Genomic DNA, 25,496 nt, shown 5'->3' on the forward strand with positions numbered 1-25,496 from the left:
GTCCTCAGACAGCATCATTTCTCTACCTATACTATTTTTCAGCACATTCTCATCCCATAGTTTTAAAAATCACGTGTATGTTAATGATTCTCAGATTTACAAAAGCTCCTTTTGAAATCTCTCTCCTGAATGCCAAACTTACATACATAACTGACTAGCTGATATCTTCACTGGTTGATAACTCACTTAAATGTTTTTTGGGCAGCTTACCCTTAACATGGCCCAAAACAATTTAAAAAAAAAAAATCTCCAGCTCTTTAAAACTTAGTCCAAGCCGACAGTACTGATCTCCTTCTCCCTTCTTCCACCCTTGCTCCTCTACAGTCTATCCTTTTTTTAGAAGAATAGACTTTATTTTTTAGAGCAGTTTTAGGTTCACTAAAGTCTATTCTTCGCACAGCCGTCAAAGTCATCTGTTGAACATTTAAGTCTGATCACATCACTTTGTTCAAAGCCCTCCAATCTCATTTCATCTTGAAGTACTTAAGCTTCTCATCTCATTCAGCACAAAATCTCACATTTTTTTCTGAGGAAGAGTCAGCAAACTTTTTTTTAAAGGGATAGAGAGCAAATATTTAAGGCTTTGCAGGCTAGAATTTGTTGCACTTATATATATATATACACAAATATTATTAACATTCTAAACTGCCATGTCCAACAAAAATCATTGTATTTTTGGAATTGACAAAAATATTCAATATTTGTTTTGGCTTATAATGCTTAATATTTTTATAGTAGTTCAATAAATATTTGCTGAATAAAAAATATAACTTACAAGGTCCAGAATTATACATTTTTACAAAAAGATCATGGCAAGGACATTAAACTATAGTTTAAATAATTTCTTCTGTAAAACATGTTAAACAATTAATAGTGAACTTACTTTAGATTACTGATTCTAATTTCTGCACTTTCAGTAAGTTTCTTGGTTTCTTCTTTCCATCTATTGGCCGCCTTTTGTTGAGTTGCTAAGAGATGCCTCAGTTCAACAGTGGAATTTCGATTACTTTCTTCCATCTCTCTCAATTGAACTTCAAACCCATGTTCTTTTATTGAAAATTCATTTTGCATTGTACTGATCTAAGGAACAAGAAGTACACAGTATCTATTTCTTTTCTGTTATTCTAGGAGCTATACTAATCAATGATATACACAAAAGGAATCACTCATTGTGTTGTCTGAGGCACAGAAATGTTGAGATGAGAAATCTATGTGAGAAATCAAGTTTACAATTTGTCTTCATCACAAATAAAGACATCCTATATTATAATATAAATTTAGTTAAATTAGAATTATGATGAACTACAATTTTTCACAACACTCTCCCCCAAAGTTATCTACTCTTATTTTTGTTGCCAGAATCCATGGGAAGTGTTCATGCTCTTAGTAACTGACAATTAGATTTTTACTCAAATCACTTTTGATTTATATACTAAATTTCAGATTGTCTTTCAAAGGGCTTTGTAAAGTCAAAGAAAATTATATACAAGAAATCCTTTACTATATCAGTTATAGTATTAATGAATGAGGTGCAGTACATTTTTTTCAGAGAAAAAAGACAACATAAATAATGATTTTTCAGAATCTCATATGGAAATGTCTTCAGTATATTCTAGAAATTTATGCCATTACAGTAAAAACACCTTAATGCAGAATGAACAAACAAGTAAATGCTCTTTGGATACTCTAGAAGTTTTCTCAACTGGGGTTCAGGGAGAGAATTAAGCCCTAATGCCTTAAGGCATCCAATGTATATAATAAATTGCCTTCTCTAATATGCATCTAGAATGCAACTACCTAGGTATCATCCCTAGGGCAACTGAAAAAATAGTTAGTGGAATAATTTTCTGTGTTCTGTGGTTCAGATGAAAAACTCTGGTGGGGAAAGGCTTCAAGGTAATCAACTTTTTTGTTGTAGTCTCAAGATAGCTTTATCTTGATACACTAAAAAATATTATAAAGAATACCTATCTTGTGATATTTTTAAAAAATATGCATTAAAAATGGCCACTATGGTTTGGCTTCTATTAATTTGTTAAATATGGCTACTTTCAAACTCAAAAAAGAATGAATAAGAGACTCAAATTTACCAATTCAAAAAACACTAAACCAAATCAAACAACAATAAAATCTGTGGCTCAAGGGGAAAAATGCAAACATCCTATCCTTTCCACCTCTGTTAAATGCAACATGCTTCCTAAAACGCTTAAATTTGCTTTCCAAATTGCACACGAGTGGAAGTTTAAGACTTTATAAATACAGACACTGGAAAAACAACCTTGGACTTATTAATTTTGTGTTATATTACTGCTGGGCAAGCCTCCTGAGCCCCTTAACACTTGCTTCTATCTCTTTTTTTTTTTTTTTTTGGTGCCTGGCTGGGATGGGGATCTGAACCCATGACCTTGGTTGGTGTTATAAGGTTGTGCTCTAACTAATTGAGCTAAGTGGCCAGACCCTTGCTGCTATGTTAATAATTTCTGAATTATTAGATTCTGCAAATTTAGATTTGAACCTGCTCATCCTCCTTCCCTGTCTCAACCTCTTCCTCTGAAGAAACCATAGTTCGTAAGATGTTAGGTAGAAATCAAAAAGCTCATGCTCTGTCAGTGTCTCTTTTTCTCTCTCATACACACTAAGAACTGATATATGCATCTATACAGTTTTAGAACTTTGCCTGTCTAGTTAACTCCTTATTGCTACTTGGAAAATCTATCCATAGTTTGAAAAGCCTTGCTCTGAGGTCCTTCATGATAACCTGGTCCCTGCCTACTTCTACAAGCTTGTGTTGTGCCACTATTCCCCTTCTCTTTCTTTGTTCCCACCACTGTGTTTCCCCATCTTGGGATCTTTTTTACATGTTGTTCCTTTTGTCTGGAATAATCTTTCCCCACCTGCTTATTATCTTAGTTATTTCTATTCAACTTTTAGAACTCAGCTCAATTATTGTTTCTACAGGGAATTCTTTACCATTTATCTAGACAAAGGCAGATCCCTCTTTTACGAAATCTCACAGTACCCTATGCCTTTCCTAAAGAGTGGTTATTGGTTTGTGTTATGTTTAAAGTTTGCCCACCTCTGTGCGAATTATAAAATTTTAAGGGTGGTACCATATCTGTTTTGTTTACCATTGTATCCTCAGCACGTGTAACATAGTAAGGTTGTCAAAACACATTTGCAGACTGAATAAATGATGGTTTTTTGGTGACAAAATTCAATCTTCAAACAAACTCCAGAGCCCTTAGCCTATGCAATTCCAATTGCTAAACAGAATAAGTCTGTGGTGATGCTGGAAGGCTAAGGGCCACAACAACTGGATCTCCTATTACAAAAATCCTATTAATGATAGAATTCAGAATGTCGGATAGGAAAAAGGGACTTACGGTCTTCCTCTTTTCTTCCTTTGTGCCTTTCCTCTGCAGAGAAATAACCACACAAGTAGATAGGATTGCTGAAAACTCTACTCTTTCTTAATTTTAGATACTTATAAAGGGTGTTAAGACCACAAAGAAATGGAGAGCCTTGGCAGAAAGAAAGGAGGAGTTAGAAAAGAGAAAGATAGGGCTGAAAGGCTGAAAGAAATGCAGTGGCTTTAAGATCAAATAAAAACTTCAAATAAACTGTGAAGGTCTGTAGCCAACTGATATTCCAGTATCTCACTTTCTTTATCTTTTTTTTTTTTTTTGGCTCTTTTCAGTTTATCTACTGAAGATCACACTCCTTTTCAAGGAGGAGAAAAGAAGCAAAGTGTAGTACTAGGTTTCTATGTTGTCAAAAATAATCAGTTACAAAGCAGCAGTTTATCTGATACCCTTCCTCCTCCAACAGAATTACAGCTATCTAGTTAGTTAAGAGGCTCTACCCCTTATTTACCAATGATTCTTGTCTTAAGCTAGATGCAGATTTGGTGAGATATGTGGGCTAGATAAGCTTTCTGTCATCCTTTTGTTCTCTAAAACACTGGTTACTATATTGAAATGTGAAAGATGGATCAAGTGGAGTACCAGGTAGGGGGAATTCATTGATTCCACCTCCTTCCCATTGTAAGAAATAACAAGAATATATGTATATTGTAAAATTATAGAAAATACAAAACATTAAAAAGACAAATATAAGATCCCTGTAATCCTACGATTTAGAGATAATCACTTCTAACATCTATATAATTGTTATTTATGAATTTTAAAATTGTGATTATAGTGTGTAAAAGATTACTACGCATATGAGTATATGTATTTTTTAAACTTAGGAAATAGCAATATAAATGAATTCTAAACTATTTGAAAACACAGTTTTTAATGATGACTTAGTATAGTATTTTAGAGATGTATCATAATTGAATTGCTCCTTTATTTCTAGACATTTAGGTTATTTCTAATTTGCTATTGTAAATAATGCTGCAATGAACTTATTTAATTATAAAATATTTTGATTTTTTTATGACTATTTTAGACTCTAAAGTACATATGTAACATTTCATACTTTCAGCTACACACTTACTCATGCTGATAACTTAGCAGTTAAATAACAGTGAGTTTAAACTGTTTATTGCCCTTTGTTTTTTCTTAGTTTGTGGATTTTCTTCATGTCTCACATTTTTCTACTGGGTAACAAATATTTTTCTTTTATGTTTTTAAAAGCTCCTTATATATGAATGGTCTTAGTCTTTTGTCATATTTATTAAAACTATATCTCCCAGTATTTCCTTTTAAACATTTAAAAATGTTTTTAAATATTTAAAACATTATATACTTAAATCTATCAATATTTTAACTTGCAATTTCATCCATTTTTTTTTTGTTTTGCCTTAGAAAGTTCTTCCCCATCAAGTTACATTTCATCTGCATTTTCTACTAATGTTTTGTAGTATCATTAACAGTTTCAAGTTGTTAATCCATATGAAACTTATTTTTATTATTTTATTTTACTTCTCAATATACATTGTAGTTGATTTTCATGACCCTTTACCCATTCCCCTCCCCCTCCCCCTCCCCTCCCCCCATCATATCTGTTCACTTGACTTAAAAATTTCAAGGAATTTTTGTGATTGTTGTGTCTTCTCCCCCCCCTTATTTGTTTCTGTGTTTGTTTATTTATTTATTTTTAGCTCCCACAAATAAGTGAGAGCATGTGTCATTTCTCTTTCTGTGCCTGATGTTTCACTTAATATATTTTTCTCTAAGTCCATCCATGTTGTTGTGAATGGCAGTATTTCATTCTTTTTTATAGCAGAGTAGTACTCCATTGTGTAGATATACCACACTTTCTGTATCCACTCATCTGATGATGGAAATTTGGGCTGGTTCCAACTCTTAGCTATTGTACATAGAGCTGCAATAAACATCGGAGTACAGGTATCCCTTCAGCATGATGATTTCCATTCCTCTGGATATATTCCCAGCTGTGGGATAGCTGGGTCATATGGTAGATCTATCTGTAATTGTTTGAGGAACTTCCATACCATTTTCCATAAAGGCTGCACCATTTTGCAGCCCCACCAACAGTGTAGGAAAGTTCCTTTTTCTCTGCAACCTCTCCAGCACTTATCATTCTCAGTCTTTTGGATATTAGCCATCCTAACTGGAGTGAGATGGTATCTCAAAGTGGTCTTGATTTGCATTTCCTGAATGCTGAGTGAAGTTGAGCATTTTTCCATGTGTCTATTGGCTATTTGTATATCTTCCTTTGAGAAATGCCTATTCAGCTCCTTTGCCCATTTTTTAATTGGGTTACTTGTTTTGCTGTAAAGTTGTTTCAGTTCCTTTAATATTCTGGTTATTAATCCTTTGTCAGATGTATATTTTGCAAATATTTTCTCCCACTCTGTTGGTTGTCTTTTAACTCTGTTAATTGTTTCTTTGGCTGTGCAGAAGCTTTTTAGTTTGATATAGTCCCATTTGTTTATTTTCCGTTTGGTTGCCTGTGCTTTGGGGGTCTTGTACATAAAGTCCGTACCCACTCCTACATCCTGGAGTGTTTCCCCTATGTTTTCTTTAAGGAGTTTTATTGTTTCAGGGTGTATATTTAATTCTTTAATCCATTTTGAGTTGATTTTGGTATATGGTGAGAGGAACAGGTCGTTTCATTCTGCTACTTATGAGTATCCAGTTTTCCCAGCACCATTTTTTGAAAAGGCAGTCACTTCCCCAGTATGTAGACTTGCTGCCTTTGTCGAAGATCAGATGGCTATAGGCATATGGGTTAATTTCTGGGTTCTCTATTCTATGCCATTGATCCATGTGATTGTTTTTATGCAAGTACCATGTTGTTTTGGTTATTATAGCTTTGTAGTATAAAGTCAGGTAGTGTTATGCCTCCAGCTTTATTTTTTTTGCTCAGGATTGCTTTGGCTATGTGTGGTCTTTAGTTATTCCATATAAATGTCTGGATAGCTTTTTCCATCTCTGAGAAAAATGTCACTGGAATTTTAATGGGGATTGCATCGAATCTGTAGATCACTTTGGGTAATATGGACATTTTCACAATGTTAACTCTTCCAATCCAAGAGCATGGGATATCATTCCATCTTCTTGTGTCCACTTTAATTTCTCTCAATAGTGGTTTGTAGTTCTCCTCGTAGAGATTTTCCACACCCTTGGTTAGCTTTATTCCTAAGTATTTTATTTTTCTTGGTGACTATTGTAAATTGGCTATCTTTCTTGATTTCTTTTTCTGCATGTTCACTGTTGGAGTATAAAAATGCTACTGATTTTTGTGTGTTGATTTTGTATCCTGCAACTTTGCTAAAATCATTTATCAATTCTAGGAGTTTTTTTGTAGAGGCTTTAGGCTGTTCAATATATAGGATTGTATCATCCACAAACAGGGACAGTTTGACTTCATCCTTTCCAATCTGGATGCCCTTTATTTCCCTCTCTTTGATTTCTCTGGCTAGTACTTCCAACACTATGTTGAATAGGATTGGTGAGAGTGGGCATCCTTGTCTAGTTCCTGTTCTGGATGTCTATCTAGTTCCATTCAGGATGATACTGGCAGTGGGCTTATTATATATGGCTTTAATTATGTTGAGATACTTTCCATCTATGCCTAATTGTAGAGAGTCTTTATTATGAAAGAGTGTTGAATTTTGTCAAATGCTTTTTCAGCATCTATAGAGATGATCATATGGTCTTTGTCTCTGCTTTTATTGATGTGGTGTATCACATTTATTGCTTTGCATATGTTGAACCAATCTTGCATCCCTGAGATGAATCCCACTTGATCATGATGTATAATTTTGTTTATGTGTTGTTGTATTCTGTTGGCTAGTATGTTATTGAGCTCTTTTGTATCTATATACATCAAGGATATTGGCCTGTAGTTTTCTATTTTTGATGCATCTTTGTCTGGTTTGGGTATGAGGGTGATGTTTGCCTCATAGAATAAGTTTGGGAGAATTGCCTCTGTTTCAATCTTTTGGAACAGTTTGTAGAGAATTGGTATCAGTTCGTCTTCGAAGGTTTGGTAGAACTCTGCAGGGAACCAATCCAGTCCTGGGCTTTTCTTTGTTGGGAGCCTTCTGATAACAGCTTCAATCTCTTTTATTGTTATTGGTCTATTCAGTTTTTCTATATCTTCTTGTCTTAGTTTTGGTAGTTTGTATGTGTCCAGAAATTTATCCATTTCCTCCAGATTTTCAAATTTGTTGGCATATAGTTGTTTATAGCAGTCTCTAATGATTCCTTGTATTTCTGAGGTGTCAGTTGTAATGTCACCTTTTTTCATTTCTAATTTTTGTTATTTGGGTCTTCTCTCTTCTCTTCTTAGTTAACTTTGCTAAAAGTTTGTTGATTTTATTTATCTTTTCAAAAAACCAACTTTTTGTTTCATTGATCTTTTGTATTGTTTTTCGGGTTTCTATTTCATTTAATTCTGCTCTGATCTTAATTATTTCTTTCTTCTACCAACTTTGGGTTTTGGGTTTGGATTGTTCTTGTTTTTCTAGATCTTTAAGGGGAAGTGTTGGGTTGTTTATTTGCCATCATTCCATTCTTCTGAAGTAAGCATTTAGTGTGATAAATTTCCCTCTTAATACTGCTTTTGCAGCATTCCACAGGTTTTGGTATGATGTGTCGTTATTTTCAAGAGTTTCAAGAAATTTTTTGATTTCCTGTTTAATTTCTTCTTGGACCCACAAGTCTTTTAAGTAGAATGTTGTTTAATTTCCATGTGTTTGTATAGTTTCCAGAGTATCATTTATTATTGATTTCTAATTTTAATCCATTGTGATCAGAAAAAAATTGGAGTAATTCCAATTCTTTTAAATTTGTTGAGACTTGTTTTCAGACCTAACATGTGATCTATCCTGTAGAATGTCCCATGTGCTGATGAGAAGAATGAATATTCTGAGGTTGTTGGATGGAATGTTCTGTATATTATCTGCCAAGTCCAGTTGGTCTAAAGTGTTGTTTAGATCTTGTGTTTCTCTGTTGATTTTTTGCCTAGATGATCTGTCCAATGATGAGAGTAGGGTGTTCAGGTCCCCCACTATTATGGTACTAGTGTTTATCTCATTCTTCAGATCTAATAGGGTTTGCTTTATAAATCTGGCTGCTCCAACACTGGGTGTGTATATATATTTATGACTGTTATGTCTTCTTGGTGGATAGATTCTTTTATCATTATATAGTGGTCTTGTCTCTTTTTATGGTTTTTGCTTTAAAGTCTATTTTGTCTGATATAAGAAAAGCTACTCCAGCTCGTTTTTCATTTCTATTTGCATGGTATATCTTTTTCCATCCTTTCACTCTTAGTCTAAGTGTGTCTTTACAGGTGAGGTGAGTCTCTTGAAGGCAGCATATTGTTGGGTCCATCTTTTTAATCTAGTCAGTCAGTCTATGTCCTTTGAGAAGGGAATTTAATCCTTTTACATTTAGAGTTATTATTAAAAGGTGTTGATTTACTCCTTGCATTTTATTGATTTTTGTTTAGATGTCTTAAGTACCTTTTGTTCCTTTCTTTCTAATTTTCTGTTTGTCTTCTGTATTTGTTGGTTCCTTGGGGTGATAGATAAACTGTTTTTTTTTTCCTCTTTTGTTAGCATTTTTGTTTTGCTGGCTAAGTATTGTTCTTTCTTGAGTATTCGTGGCAGTGATGGTTGTTTCTGTGGTATCAAACCCAGTACTTCCTTGAGAGTTTCTTGTAGGGCTGGTCATGTGGTGGTGAACTCCCACAGTTTTTGTTTGTCTGAGAAATATACTACTTGTCCTTCATTTCAGAACGGTAGCCTTGCTGGGTAAAGTATTCTTGGCCAGGAATTTTTGTCCTTTAAATCATCCCATTCTTTTCTGGTTTTTAGGGTTTCTAATGAAAAGTCTGATGTTAGTCTGACTGGGGGTCCCTTATAGGTGACTTGATGCTTCTCTCTTGCAGCTTTTTTTTTTTTTTTTTTTTTTTGTCGTTTTTTCGTGACCGGCACTCAGCCAGTGAGTGCACCGGTCAGTCCTGTATAGGATCCGAACCCGCGGCGGGAGCGTCGCTGCACTCCCAGCGCAGCACTCTACCAAGTGCGCCACGGGCTCGGCCCCTCTCTTGCAGCTTTTAAGAATCTCTCTTTTTCTTTGTGTTTTGTCAGTTTGATTATCACATGTCTTGGAGAGGATCTTTTTGGGTTGAATGTATTTGGGGATCTTTGGGCTTCCTGAATCCGAAGATCTGTGATTTTCCTTAAACCTGGGAATTTTTCTGCTATTATTTCATTGAATATGTTTTCAATGCCATTTCCTTTTTCCTCCCCTTTTGGAATACCCATGATTTGGATATTTGAGTGCTTGAGACTGTCTGTTGTCTCTCTTAGATTTTCTTCAATTTTTTAAATTCTTTTTTCTTTTTTCTGGTCTGCCTGTGTTAATTCAAACAGCCTATCTTCAAGGTCAGAAATTGTCTCTTCTGCTTGTTCTATTCTGCTGGTTAAATTCTCTGTTGTGTTTTTTTTTATTTTGTTGAATGAATCCTTCAGCTCCACAAGCTGTGCTACATTCTTTTTCAAGGCATTGATTTCTTTGTACATTTCTTCTTTCAGATCCTGTATATTTTTTCTCATTTCATTGTGTTGTCTGAGTTTTCTTATATCTCATTTAGTTTCCTTAGAATTGTTACTTTAAATCCCTTGTCAGTCATTTCAAAGACTTCCTGTTCTACAGGATCTAGAGCTTGAGTTATTATTTTCTTTTGGTGGTGACGTACTTTCTTGATTTTTCATAGTTCTGGTATCTTTCCTTTGGTGTTTTGTCATCGTGGTGGGGGGGTATCACAGTCCACTCGTTTCACCCTGATGCCTGGCTTGGATCCTGAATGGACTGCCAATTCTGGGCAGCAGGAACTAGCCTGGGCTCTGGGTCCCACAGCACCTGCTTGTTCTGGGACAGCTCGCTCAGGGCATTGGGGCCCAGAGGCTTTTAAGTCTCTCCTTGCAGCAGGGACAAGCCTGTCCTGGAGGTCCCACTCCACCTGCCTTCTTCCAGCATGACGGGCTCAGGTCATGGGGACCCCAAGGCTCTTAAGTCTCTCCCAGCAGTGGGGACTGGCCTGTGTGGCAATCCCGCCCTGCCTGCCTTCTCCGGTACTGCTGGCTTGGGGCGTGGGGGCCCCAAAGCTCTTAAGTCTCTCCCAGGGGTGGGGACTGGCCTGGGCTGGTGGTCCCATGCCACCTCAGAGTGTGGGGGCCCAGAAGCTCTAAAGTCTCTCTAAGCGGTCGGTGGGGAGCAACCTGGACTGGGGTCCTGCAGGATGCAGTTCTTGCCAGGTCTGGCGAAGATCTCGACCCTCCTGTAGTTGCTCCTTAATAGTTGCAAATTGGTTGCTCTCTGGGAGCGAACAACACCAGGAACCAACTACTCTGCCATCTTGACCAGAACTCTCTATGAAACTTATAATATGAAGTTTTTAATATGAGATGAAGATATAACATTTTTTCACCAAAGTACGACTATTTTTTTTAAATTATGGAAATGTTTTAATGTGGGAACTTTCAAGCATACACAAAATAGAATATTAAAATGAATTCCTGTATGCACATCACCGAGTTTCTAAAATCAAACTACCAAATCCATAGCCACTCTTGTGTCATCTATACTCCTACTCACTTTCCTCTGCCCAGATTTACTTTTCTCTTTCTTACAATGAAGTGTGTAAGTCTTAAGGGCACAGCTCAGTTTTTACACAGGTGAAGACACACCAAAGTTACCACCAGATCCAGATACGCCAGCAGGTTCCCTTATGGGCCCTTCCGTCAGTACTCACCCATCTAACATGTAAGCACTATTTTAATCCCATCTGCATAAGTAATTATGTCTAGGCTTTGTTTTCAGATAACGGAATAACAGAATATAAGTTCTTTAATATCTGAATTCTTTGTTAAGCATTATGTCTGTGAGACTCATCCACTATTGCTTATGCATATACTTCATTATTTTTCATTGCCACATCTATTCCATTATATGAATGCATCACAGTTTATTTATACAATCTCATGTTGGTGGACATTTGAGTTGTTTTCAGTGTTTTGATCTGATTAAAACTTCTATGAATATTCTTGTACACATGTTTTGATCATAAGCACTCATCTACTGGGTAATGTAGCCAGGATTACATGGCACAGGATGTATGTATGTCCTACTGCTAAATAATGGTTGCACCAATTTACATCCCCACCAGTATCATATGAAAGTTTCAGTTGCTTTATATCCTCATCAATACTTGACATTGTCAGTCTTTTTATTTTAGCCATTCTGGGGGTTTCTGGATCAAGATGGTGGAATAGACAGTGCTGAGTATCACTCTCTCCCACAATCAACAAATTTACAACTATTAAAAAAGCAATGAATGCCAAGCTGGGGCTGCTAGAGCTGAGGGGAAGAGGAAGAAAGAACTATGGAGTTCATGAAGGTGGGAGAAGCTGCAATGAGAGAAAGAAGGGACTACTCTGTTTTGCACCCCAGCCATTTCAAAGCTGGCCCTAGTGAGCACATGGAACAAAAGCTGGCAAAACGCGCAGTTGTGCCCTTGTGTGAAGTCACTTGGAGACTGCAGGGGGGAAGAGGGTCTTCGTGGACCCCAGGCCAGCAAGATCACTGACAGGGTTCCTGTGGATCCACACAGAAACAAGGGGCCACAGACAATGGAAAAAAAGAGCCACTCAAAGGCTGGTGAGTTATTGCAATGGACCAGTATGCAGCCCGTCCCATGGGAAGTGTTTGGAGTGCAGAGGGTGGGGAAGACAGGCCCACTGGGGGAACAATGGAGCACAGCATGAACAGCTGATCTGCCTTCCAATCAGCACAGGCCCACTCTGTGGAGACTGGTCAGGAATAAAGAACTGCAGGGCGTGCAGTTCGCTGAAAAGACTCAGACCCAGGCCAGAGTTTCCAAACAACCCAGGTGTACCAGACCTCACAAAACCTGGAAGTGCTTTCAAGATCAACAATTAAAACCTGAGCAGCACAAAAAACCTTTCCCAGAGAATCAAAAGCAAAAAAGTAATTTAGCTCATGTAAACCACAGGGCTCAAGTGCTGGTTCTCTTATGAAGTTCCCCCATTTTAGAAGTAACCGAAGGACAACAAATTAGTTCCAGTGCAGAGTGTAAGTTGGTAGGAACAGTGAGTAATCCAACACAGAACTGAAAAAAAAAACAATCCCAAAGATCAGAGACAAAGTTCTAATATTAACCAGTAAAGTTCTCACTTCACCAAAGAACACCTATAAAACCTAGAAGGACCAGAAGTCCCCTGGGTTCCCAAGCCGGGGTGGGGTGGGTGTGAGGGCCTCAATCATGCCCCGTCTCCCCACCCTCTGCCAGCCCCACCTCCCACCTCCACCTCTGTTTCCCTACCCCCCCTCACACCTGCCCCTCCCACTGCTCCACAACATCTTTGAATATAAAAAATAAAAATGAATAAATAAATTTAAAAAAAAAAAAACAAACCTAAATGGACAAAGACCATGAAAAAGCAACTGAAAGAAAAAAATAATACAAGTTTAGGGGATGGGGGAGAGAGAGAGAGAGAGAGACAGAGATAGAATATTCTCAGCTTTATAACTAATAAGGATACTGCGATTTAAAATAATGTGATTTTTTTGACCATCCATTTAGGAAAACCTTAAATGGTTGGTAATATTTAGTGCAAGTGAAAGTATAGAGGAATGATTACTTTTATGTATTGTTGGTTGGAATGGAAATAGGTATGGCGTTTTTGAAGGTCAATTTAGTAGTATACAATAAATTTTTTTTTTCTGACTGGTAAGAGGATCGCAACCCTGGGCATGGTGTTGCCCACACCACGCTCAGCCAGTGAGCGCACCTGGACATCCCTATATATGACCTGAACAGAGGCCTCGGCGCTACCAGCACTGCACTCTCCCCAGTGAGCCACGGGGCCGGCCCTACAATAAAATTTTAAACACACGTGACCTTTGACTCAGCAATTTATTTTTAAAGACATATATTAGAACTGCTGGAAGATGTGCATAAAAACATCTTTATGATGATGCTTACTGAAGCATTGCTAGTGATAGTAAAATGCTAGGAACAACCTAACTGTCATTCATAGATGAATATAAGCAAATCATGAAACATCCACATAATGGAATAGTGTGCAATTGATTGCAACATTACTTAATTAGTTGTGCAACATTACTCAAGTACTGTTTGGGTCTTCTCTAAAAAAATTCTTAAAAATTAATTTCCAAGGTAGCATGAGGGATATCTTTAAGTACCAACTAAAGATATAAAATTACCTTAAATGAGAAAAATCAGATTACAGAATTACATGTTTATTACTGTCTTTAAGAAAACAAACAAGCTCAAGATATGTGTTTAGTTTCTCTCTCTTTGAATATATAGAAAAGACTATAAAAATACATATCAAACTGGTTACCACTGGAGCTTAGATTAAGATAAACAAGTGTTAAACAGTACTTTCATTTTTTTTTTGTTTAACTCTACAAGATTCTGCTTTGTTTTATTTATGTTTCAATAAAATTATGTTCCTCAGTTATTTATTTTTTTTCATAAAATAAAAATAATGCTAGAAAAAGAAAAAAAAATAGCCATTCTGGTACAGGTGTAGTGTTACCTCATTGCAGTTTTAATTTACATTTCCCTGAAAAATAATAAAATTGAACATAATTGCATATATTTTCTTTTATGAAGTGTCTGCTTAAGTCATTTGCCCTTTCTGGAAATGGGGTATCTGTTTTTTCCATATTAACTGTTAACTTTTTCTTAATTAATTACTTTCTTATTAATTGGTAAGAGTTTTTATATTTTGAATATGAGTCCTTTTTTTGGTTGTATGTATTACACTTCCTCTCACTTTTCGCTCTCTTAATGGTGCCTTTTGATGACTAAAAAATCTTAATTTTAATGGAATCTAACTTATCAGGAGTCAGTGCCACTTTTTACAAAAGTCTCATGGAATGGAGAGAGGTGAGCAAGATGTTGATGAGGATACCTGCGTTTCTTGAAACTCCCTTGAACAAGTTATCATGTTCCTAGTACTAAAGCATGTAAGCATCAGAGTAAAAAAGGAAGAAAGGGGAGAGAAAAGAAAGGAAAGCAAATTTTTTTAGATCAGACTTTTGCCCCTTGCCTTAGTTCTGGCATGGAATTTTCAGATTAGCCATGAGTGGTTCTCAGAGCACACTGTAACATCCACTATACAGTCAGTTTTAGAGAAGTTCAATTTTTGAAAGACTATTATAGAGGGAAAAGGAAGGCAGGCACTCTATAAAGTTAATCTAATCTATAGTTTTGTTAGTGCTGCTTAAATTGTTTCGCAGGAATATCAGTGTATGTCATGGTTGAAAAGAATTCTGTGTGTGTGTGTGTGTGTGTGTGTGTGTGTGTGTGTGTGTGTGTGTGTGTGTGAATGGAGAAAGCAATCATTTTCGAGTATGTTTGCCAAGTTCTACAAAAAAGAAATGACTATTTAACACTGAACTATAATTTATTGTTACCCTATGAGAAGGCAAAACAAAAAAACGGCCTTAAAAATGTTTTACTAGGTTTCTCTATTCTCTATACCTTGATTTGCATAAGTTACACATTTAACTAGTCTTGAAAATACCTTTAATTTGGCTTTTTTTTGAGCCTCCAGAGCAATCTTTCTTAAGTCCTCAGTCTCTTTCCGTAACTGTTCATTTTCTTGCTGAAGTTTCAGCCTCTGTTCACTGACAAATCCACAGTTCTCCCTCTCAGACTCCAATATATTTTGAAGTTTTTGAATCATTTCTTGGGAACGTGATATCTCTTCTGAGGAACTGGTTGAAAAACAAACAAAACAAAACAAACAGAATCCTTAAACCTAATAACTTGTAGTAGAAGTAAAGAAGTTTTTCTACATTTAATAGTACAGACTTTTGTTTTCTTTATTCTGAGCCATTTCTTTTTACTTTAGACTTAAACTATGTGGTTTCAAGATGTTCTATTATACTAGGCAAATAAATTCAACTTGATGATCTTAACGAAGAATAGATAAACTGAACTGTTATCACTCATCTAAAAAATCAATGTGAAACTTCTTTCAAATTTTTACTAATACTGAGAATCATTGTGTAAGGAAGACTTCAACGCAGCAAACTGAAGCTAACAGTAAAAAAGATGAAGTAGGTAAACTGTACTTCATCAATAAACTCCATAGGAAAACACAATAGCTATTAGTAATAATAAGATCTACTTTCATATTTTCCTTTTATATGACTTAGGAATGGTTTTTATACATTTCTAATTTCATTACAGGTGAAACAGGTTATGTTTCTTGAACTTTCTTAACAATGGATTATTGGGTGAGACAACCTATAAATGTGCATTGCTTCAATCAATATACTGCTAATTTTTATTACCATCTTTTAAAATTTCTGTATTTTCAATCCCAGATAATCAATCACTGTAAACATATACTAGTTAATAGGTTTCACAATAAATACATAAATGCTACTAATATTGTGATGGCTTAAGAAAACTACTGGTTAAAAGTATCTTGCAAGGAGACAGATTCTTAAAATAAGCGAACAACTTTCACATGGTAGCAGTTTTACCTCCATGAACCACGCCTTTATGGTCCTATTTTGGCAGTCTGACTTGCCAATATTTGCCAATGTCTTAGGTGGTTGTGGTTACTGATTTTCTCTGACTTCTACCTCTGTTCTTCTAGATTTTTGCTTCCCCAGCTCCTCCTATATTCTTGTAAATTCTAATTCCTACATTAAGTCCTTTATTTCCATAATAGTTGTAGCTCTTTTTTTTCCTGTGTAAGTCTTGGCTGAGCAAGTTCCCAATGAAATGACAGTGATTTATCACAGTGATGATAATAGGACACTAACATCAGAAAGTGTTTAAGACCAGAAACAACCACACATTATGTGCCTCCTAACAGAAGTCCATAATCTATCTCCATCTATAAAGAATTCTAACAAAAAAATGAGAGCTAGACCAGACCAAGCCTCTTGGTCTGATTACTAGTTTTTGGGAACTTCATGGGACAGAGAAACAAAGTAAATGACATCACATACATGCATGTAGTAGAGGAAACTCTATAGTACAAAGAACTCAGTTTTTTCAACAAATTATTTGTAAGAAAAAAATAGAGAAAGGGGGGATAACTAGAGTTTAAAGAAGACTTAAGAAACATAGCACTCCTAGCATTGCTGAAACCAGAAGTGCACAGGACAACTCACACTTAAGAGAAACCCTTTGAATGAAATGCCCTTAAGAAAACATTCACCTAGTAAACCTTAAAGCACATATGCAAACTTATACAGAAGAAAAACCCTATACCTGTGAAGAATGTGGGAAAGGCTTCCCTAATTCCTCATGTCTTTATGAACATATATGAATGTGTACTGGAGAGAAGTACTCTGTTTATAAGGAACGCATGGTAGCTTTTAGTCATTCCCATTTCCATAGTAAAGGAAAATAACTCACATTGGAAAGAATCCCTGTAAATGTAAAGAAGTGGGCTAATCTTCATCTTTTACTCAACATTTAAAATTTATCCTGGAGAAAAGCTTCTGGAATGTAAAGATCATGGCAAAGCCTTTCACCCAGTCTTCACACCATATTCAATATGTAAAAATGCATGCTAGGAAAGAAGACGTATGAATGTAAGGGTTGTGAGAAAGCCTTTAAATCATCCTTACGCCTTACATAACATGATTCACATTGGAGAGAACCCACATGAAAGTAAGAAAAGTGCAAAAGCCTTTAAATATTCTTCATCTCTTACTCAATATGTAAGAACTCACACAGGAAAGAATAGTTATGATGTAATGAATGTGGGGAAGTCTTTACAAATTTCATATTACCTAATATTTACACTGGAGAAAAGCCTATGAATGTCAAGAATGTAGGAAAGACTTTAGATATTCTATACGCCTTAATAAACAGGAATAGACTCAGAGTAGAGGGAAGCCATATGCATCTATGAAAGAAATACAAAAAAGCTATAGGTAGCCCTCAAGTCTTAGTATTCATATGTAAACTCACACTGGACAAAAAGTCTATAAATTTAAGAAACGTGGATCAGGCTTCAGCTGTTACTCATCTTTTAGGAAGGAAGTTGGAACCTGTACTGGAAAGAAACTCTATTAATGTAAGGAAGTAGAACAGCCTTCAATTGTTACAATTGTCTAAGACATAAGTGAGAACCCACAGCAGAGAGAAAAACCATATTAATATAAAGAATGTGGGAACACCTTTAGTTTTTCCTTATATCTTAAAATTCATGATTGAACTTGCAATGGAGTAAAACCTTATAAATGTAGGAAATGTGGGAAAGTGTTTATTTCCTCCTCATCCCTGATGAAAAATGTAAATACACAACTAAACCGAAACCCATGAATGTAAGGAATGTGGGACAGCCTTCAGTTTTCCTTGGATGGTTAAGAGACATATGTAAATTTATATTGTAGAGAAACAAAAATAAAAGCAGTGGGGAAGTTTTCTGTGCCTGAATCCTTTAGGTAACATGAGAATTCACCCTGGAGAAAGATTTTATGAATATAAGAAACGTAAAGAAGATTTCACTCATTTCTCTTTTTATTGTATACAGAAAAACTCATACTTCAGAGGGAACATGTGAACTAAAACAAATGCAGGAATGCTTTTACTCAATACTCCTCCCTAAAGAGACACATGGGTACACACTTGGGAGAGAAACCCTATGACTGTGGTATTGGGAGAAGCCTTCACGTATGACCCTTTGCTTACTATGCGGAAGAAAATTCATACTGGAATAAACCAGCTTCTTCTGCATGCTTGCTTTAGAAGTAACCACATGAACAGATTATTTAAATTGATTATTGAGGGCCGAGCCCGTGGCGCACTCGGGAGAGTGCGGCGCTGGGAGCACAGCGACGCTCCTGCCGCAGCCGCGGGTGCGGATCCTATATAGGACTGGCCGGTGCACTCACTGGCTGAGTGCCGGTCACGAAAAAAAAAAAAAAAGACAAATTGATTATTGAAAAGTATACATAGATTTATTTTTATTTATTTATTTATTTTTTTTTTAATTTTATTTTGTCGATATACATTGTAGCTGATTATTGCTTCCCATCACCAAAACCTCCCTCCCTTCTCCCTCCCCCCCTCCCCCCCGACAATGTCCTTTCTGTTTGCTTGTTGTATCAACTTCAAATAATTGTGGTTGTTATATCTTCTTCCCCCACCCCCCCCCGGTTTGTGTGTGTGTGTGTATGTATGTGTGTGAATTTATATATTAATTTTTAGCTCCCTCCAATAAGTGAGAACATGTGGTATTTCTCTTTCTGTGCCTGACTTGTTTCACTTAATATAATTCTCTCAAGGTCCATCCATGTTGTTGCAAATGGCAGTATTTCATTCGTTTTTATAGCTGAGTAGTATTCCATTGTGTAGATGTACCACATTTTCCGTATCCACTCATCTGATGATGGGCATTTGGGCTGGTTCCAGCTCTTGGCTATTGTAAAGAGTGCTGCGATGAACATTGGGGAACAGGTATACCTTCGACTTGATGATTTCCATTCCTCTGGGTATATTCCCAACAGTGGGATGGCTGGGTCGTATGGTAGATCTATTTGCAATTGTTTAAGGAACCTCCATACCATTTTCCATAGAGGCTGCACCATTTTGCAGTCCCACCAACAATGTATGAGAGTTCCTTTTTCTCTGCAGCCTCGCCAGCATTTATCGTTCAGAGTCTTTTGGATTTTAGCCATCCTAACTGGGGTTAGATGGTATCTCAATGTGGTTTTGATTTGCATTTCCCGGATGCTGAGTGATGTTGAGCATTTTTTCATATGTCTGTTGGCCATTTGGATATCTTCCTTAGAGAAATGCCTACTTAGCTCTTTTGCCCATTTTTTAATTGGGTTGCTTGTTTTCTTCTTGTAAAGTTGTTTGAGTTCCTTATATATTCTGGATATTAATCCTTTGTCAGATGTATATTTTGCAAATATTTTCTCCCACTCTGTTGGTTGTCTTTTAACTCTTTTAATTGTTTCTTTTGCTGTGCAGAAGCTTTTTAGTTTGATATAATCCCATTTGTTTATTTTTCCTTTGGTTGCCCATGCTTTTGGGGTCGTATTCATGAAGTCTGTGCCCAGTCCTATTTCCTGAAGTGTTTCTCCTATGTTTTCTTTAAGAAGTTTTATTGTTTCAGGGTGTATATTTAAATCCTTAATCCATTTTGAGTTGATTTTAGTATACGGTGAGAGGTATGGATCTAGTTTCATTCTCCTGCATATCGATATCCAGTTATCCCAGCACAACTTGCTGAAGAGGCAGTCCCTTCGCCACTGAATAGGCTTGGTGCCTTTGTCAAAGATCAGATGGCTGTAAGTGTGTGGGTTGATTTCTGGATTCTCTATTCTATTCCATTGGTCAGTGTGTCTGTTTTTATGCCAGTACCATACTGTTTTGGTTATTATAGCTTTGTAGTATAGCTTAAAGTCAGGTAGTGTTATGCCTCCAGCTTTATTTTTTTTGCTGAGCATTGCTTTGGCTATTCGTGGTCTTTTATTGTTCCATATAAATGTCTGAATAGTTTTTTCCATTTCTGAGAAAAATGTCTTTGGAATTTTGATGGGGATTGCATTGAATTTGTATATCACTTTGGGTAGTATGGACATTTTCACTATGTTGATTCTTCCAATCCAAGAGCATGGAATATCTTTCCATCTTCTTGTATCCTCTCTAATTTCTCTCAGCAGTGGTTTGTAGTTCTCATTATAGAGATTTTTCACCTCCTTGGTTAACTCAGTTCCTAAGTATTTTATTGTTTTGGTGGCTATTGTAAATGGGCAGGCTTTCTTGATTTCTCCTTCTGCATGTTCACTATTGGAGAAAAGAAATGCTACTGATTTTTGTGTGTTGATTTTGTATCCTGCTACTGTGCTGAAATCATTTATCAATTCCAACAGTTTTTTTGTAGAGGTTTTAGGCTGTCCGATATATAGGATCATGTCATCTGCAAACAGGGACAGTTTGACTTCATCTTTTCCAATCTGGATGCCCTTTATTTCCTTCTCTTCTCTGATTGCTCTGGCTAGTACTTCCAACACTATGTTGAATAGGAGTGGTGAGAGTGGGCATCCTTGTCTAGTGCCTGTTCTTAAAGGAAAAGCTTTCAGCTTTTCCCCATTCAGGATGATATTGGCAGTGGGTTTGTCATATATGGCTTTAATTATGTTGAGATACTTTCCCTCTATACCTAACTTATAGAGGGTCTTTGTCATGAATGAGTGCTGAACTTTATCAAATGCTTTTTCAGCATCTATAGAGATGATCATATGGTCCTTGTGTTTAAGTTTATTAATATGGTGTATCACATTTGTTGATTTGCGTATGTTGAACCAACCTTGCATCCCTGGGATGAATCCCACTTGATCGTGATGAATAATTTTTCGTATGTGTTGCTGTATTCTGTTTGCTAGTATTTTAGTGAGGATTTTTGCATCTATATTCATCAAGGATATCGGCCTGTAGTTTTCTTTTTTGGTTATATCTTTACCTGGTTTTGGTATCAGGATGATGTTTGCTTCATAGAATGAGTTTGGGAGATTTGCGTCCGTTTCAATCTTTTGGAATAGTTTGTAAAGAATCGGTGTCAATTCCTCTTTGAATGTTTGGTAAAATTCTGCTGTGAATCCATCTGGTCCTGGGCTTTTCTTTGTTGGGAGCCTTCTGATAACAGCTTCAATCTCCTTTATTGTTATTGGTCTGTTCAAATTTTCTACGTCTTCACGGTTCAGTTTTGGGAGCTTGTGTGTGTCCAGAAATTTATCCATTTCCTCCAGATTTTCAAATTTGTTGGCGTATAGTTGTTTATAGTAGTCTCGAATGATTCCTTGTATTTCAGATGAATCAGTTGTAATATCGCCTTTTTCATTTCTAATTTTTGTTATTTGAGTCTTCTCTCTTCTTTTTTTTGTTAGCCATGCTAATGGTTTGTCAATTTTATTTATCTTTTCAAAAAACCAACTTTTTGATTCGTTGATCTTTTGAATTGTTTTTTGGTTTTCAATTTCATTCAGTTCTGCTCTGATCTTAATGATTTCTTTCCGTCTGCTAACTTTAGGATTGGATTGTTCTTGTTTTTCTAGTTCTTTAAGGTGAAGTGTTAGGTTGTTCACTTGCCATCTTTCCATTCTTCTGAAGTGAGCATTTAATGCAATAAATTTTCCCCTCAATACTGCTTTTGCAGTATCCCACAGGTTTTGGTATGATGTATCATTGTTTTCATTAGTTTCAATAAACTTTTTGATTTCCTGCTTGATTTCTTCTTGGACCCATATGTCATTAAGTAGAATGCTGTTTAATTTCCATGTGTTTGTATAGTTTCCAGAGTTTTGTTTGTTATTAATTTCTAGTTTTAATCCATTGTGGTCTGAGAAGATACATGGGATAATTCCAATTTTTTTGAATTTATTGAGACTTGATTTGTGACCTAATATGTGATCTATCCTGGAGAATGATCCATGTGCTGATGAGAAGAATGAATATTCTGAGGTTGTTGGGTGGAATGTTCTGTAGATATCTGCCAATTCCAATTGGTCTAGAGTCTTGTTTAGATCTTGTGTTTCTCTACTGATTCTTTGCCTAGATGATCTGTCTAATATTGACAGTGGAGTGTTCAGGTCCCCTGCTATTATGGTATTAGTGTCTATTTCCTTCTTTAGGTCTAATAGAGTTTGTTTTATAAATCTGGCTGCTCCAACATTGGGTGCGTACATATTTATGATTGTTATGTCTTCTTGATGGATCAGTCCTTTTATCATTAAGTAGTGTCCCTCATTGTCTCTTTTTATGGTTTTTAGTTTAAAGTCTATTTTGTCAGATATAAGAATAGCCACTCCAGCTCGTTTTTCTTTTCTGTTTGCATGGTAAATCTTTTTCCATCCTTTCACTCTTAGTCTGTGTGAATCTTTATGGGTGAGGTGGGTCTCTTGTAGGCAGCATATAGTTGGGTCCTGCTTTTTGATCCAGTCAGCCAGTCTGTGTCTTTTAATTGGGGAATTTAAGCCTTTAACATTAAGAGTTGTTATTGAAAGGTGTTGATTTATTCCTAGCATTTTATTGGTTGTTTGGTTGTCTTAGGTGTCTTTTGTTCCTTGCTTTCTGATTTACTGTTTGGTTTCTTTGTTTGTTGGTTCCTTAGGTTGTAGATAGTGTTTTTGTTAGCTTGTTTTCTCTTCATGAATGCCATTTTTATTGTACTAGCGGGTTTAGATTTTTCTTAGGTTTTTATGGCAGTGGTAGTTATTTTTCAGGAACCAAACCCAGTACTCCCTTGAGGATTTCTTGTAAGGGTGGTCTTGTGGTAGTGAACTCCCGCAGTTTTTGTTTGTCTGAGAAATATACTATTTGCCCCTCATTTCGGAAGGATAGCCTTGCAGGGTAGAGTATTCTTGGCTGGCAATCTTTGTCTTTTAGTATTTTGAAAATATCATCCCATTCCTTTCTAGCTTTTAGGGTTTGTGATGAAAAGTCTGATGTTAACCTGATTGGGGCTCCCTTATAGGTGATTTGACGCTTCTCTCTTGCAGCTTTTAAGATTCTCTCTTTGTCTCTGAGTTTTGCCAATTTGACTATGACATGTCTTGGAGAAGGCCTTTTTGGGTTGAATACATTTGGAGATCGTTGAGCTTCCTGGATCTGAAGATCTGTGATTTTTCCTATACCTGGGAAGTTTTCTGCCACTATTTTGTTGAATATGTTTTCAATGGAATCTCCATTTTCCTCCCCTTCTGGAATACCCATGACTCGGATATTTGAGCGCTTGAGGTTGTCTGATATCTCTCTCAGATTTTCTTCCATGTCCTTGATTCTTTTTTCTTTCTTTTTGTCTGCTTGTGTTATTTCAAACAGCCCATCTTCAAGTTCAGAGGTTCTCTCTTCAACTTCGACAAGCCTGCTGGTTAAACTCTCCGTTGTGTTTTTTATTTCGCTGAATAACTTCTTCAGTTCAGCAAGTTCTGCTACATTTTTTTTCAGGACATTGATTTCCTTGTATATTTCCTCTTTCAGATCCTGTATACTTTTCCTCATTTCATCATGATGTCTAGCTGAGTTTTCTTGTATCTCATTCAGTTTCCTTAGAATTATCACTCGAAATTCCTTGTCAGTTATTTCAAGGGCTTCTTGTTCTATAGGATCTAGAGTATGAGATTTATTAACTTTTGGTGGTGTACTTTCTTGATTTTTTGTATTTCTGGTGTCTTTTTTTTGGTGTTTATTCATTGTGGCAGGGGGTTTCACAGTCCACCGGTTTGAGACTAATGACTAACTAGGATGTTGCTGTGGTTGCCAATTTGGTATGGCTCCCGCCGTGACTGCTCAGTTGGCCTCTAGTGTCTTGTGTGTGTGGTTGCCTCGGGTCTTGGGCTTCTCCGGGGATCCACCTTTCTGGTCAGCTTGTACTCTGCTGGGCTGGTGGATCACGCACCACAGGGTGTGTGATCTCTGTTGAGCTTTCACTTTCTGTACAGGACTTCTCCCCGTTCCGTGTGCTCTGGCCCAGGCTGTTAGATCGTGCAGTGGCGACCCCACCGGGTGTGTGGTTTCTGTCGAGTCTCCGCCTCCCTGGTCGCACGTCTCCCCCCTCTGTGCACACTGTGCTGGGCTGGGGTGTGTCTTCTGCACCCCTCGTCTATCAGCTGGGCCTTCAAGACCCTGCTCAGCACCGCCTCGCCCAGGAAGTCTACCAGGTTTCTGCTAGGCACAGACGACCGGTCTCTCTGGGTGCCTTTGTAGCACTGTGTAGATCTTTCTCGGGTCTTGTTCACCTTTGTATCCCGCCGGTATAAACCGAGTCTAGTGCCCGCCTGCAGCCTGCTCTCCGGCAGGTTCTAGCGGACCTGGGAACTCTCCTACCACACTATTCCCAACCAGAAATTCGTTAGGCTTTTTTCCAAACTGGTGGTCGCAGAGATGGTATCTGCCTCCCAGTAACAGGAAGTTTACCGGGCCGGAGTCCAGGGTGTGGTGGAGTGACAGTCGGCCCGCCCGTATTTCCTAGCCCTCCCAACACTGGTCGGGACGCCCCACACCCCAAGCCCCGCCAGAGAACCGCGGAGGGAGTGGGAGAGGAGGCCGGCCCGCAGGGTCCGGAAAGCCCCGCGCCAGGCCAAGCAAATGGGCTCAGTGATGGCCGATCAGGGCGGAGCTGCCCGCACCTGGGAAAATGGAGGCAGCACTGGGGCAATGAGTGGCCTGGTGGTGCAGGCGGGAGCCGGGTGGGCAACCATCCCCCGAACAGAGCTATGCCAGGGATCACTCACAGTGCTGTGCCAGGTCGGGCGCTCGCTCTGTCTCTGGTTTGTTGCCTTCCGTGTTCTCGGCGCTGCCGCCTCGGGCTGTTCAGTCGCGGCGCCGCTCGGGCACTCCCAGGAATCTTCTTTAATGCCGGCCTGAAACCTCGAATCCTGAATAGGGCAGCTGGCCGCCTTCAGTGCGGCCCCAGCCTCCGGGATCCTGGCTGCATCCACAGCAGCCCTGGCGCCGTGTTCCCTGTTTCAAGACTCGCTTTTGCAGCTAAGAATCAGTTCTTTTCCTGCTCCACACTTCAAAGCTGTTGCTGGTAAATGAGGCAGCCTCTCCTGCCGGGGGCAAAGTGGCGTTGAGCCCCCACGACCGGCCAGCAGCAGCAGTCCTCCCTTAAGAGATGGCCAGAGGAAGGTCCACAAGTTTCCCGGCTGCCTGAGGCCCAGTGGCCACCTTTTCCACCTCAGCTACTCCGCGCCAGCCGCCGCAGCCGCCGCCATCTTGAAACTCTCCTAGATTTATGAAATTAATCTACATGATATCCTTTTAAAAAAAACTTCATTAAGTAATTTAGTAATATATTAGTATATATTTTAAAGAAATAAAATTGTCTTTAACACACTGGGGGAAAAAGGTAGAAGAATATTCAGAATGGGTATGCCATATTATGTTTGTCATTTTTATAGATAATGTAGTAAATAAACATGATGGATCATTACAGAGTATTCAATACCACAAGAAATATACTAAGCATA

At 37.6% G+C, this 25,496-nt stretch overlaps 1 protein-coding gene across 1 annotated transcript in view; it reads right to left on the reverse strand.

Annotated features, from left to right (window-relative positions):
• Window positions 1–25,496, reverse strand: part of SCLT1 (sodium channel and clathrin linker 1) — a 226,989-nt gene that overhangs the window by 64,294 nt on the left and 137,199 nt on the right. Inside the window, exons 17-18 of the mRNA XM_063108441.1 lie at window positions 15,068–15,260; window positions 884–1,080 (exon numbers count right to left, since the gene is read on the reverse strand). Of these exons, the coding sequence (XP_062964511.1) occupies window positions 884–1,080; window positions 15,068–15,260 (390 nt within the window). The remainder of the gene's footprint in view (window positions 1–883; window positions 1,081–15,067; window positions 15,261–25,496) is intronic.

This window comes from Cynocephalus volans, chromosome 9 (assembly GCF_027409185.1).
Source record: "Cynocephalus volans isolate mCynVol1 chromosome 9, mCynVol1.pri, whole genome shotgun sequence".
Classification (NCBI taxonomy): domain Eukaryota; kingdom Metazoa; phylum Chordata; class Mammalia; order Dermoptera; family Cynocephalidae; genus Cynocephalus; species Cynocephalus volans.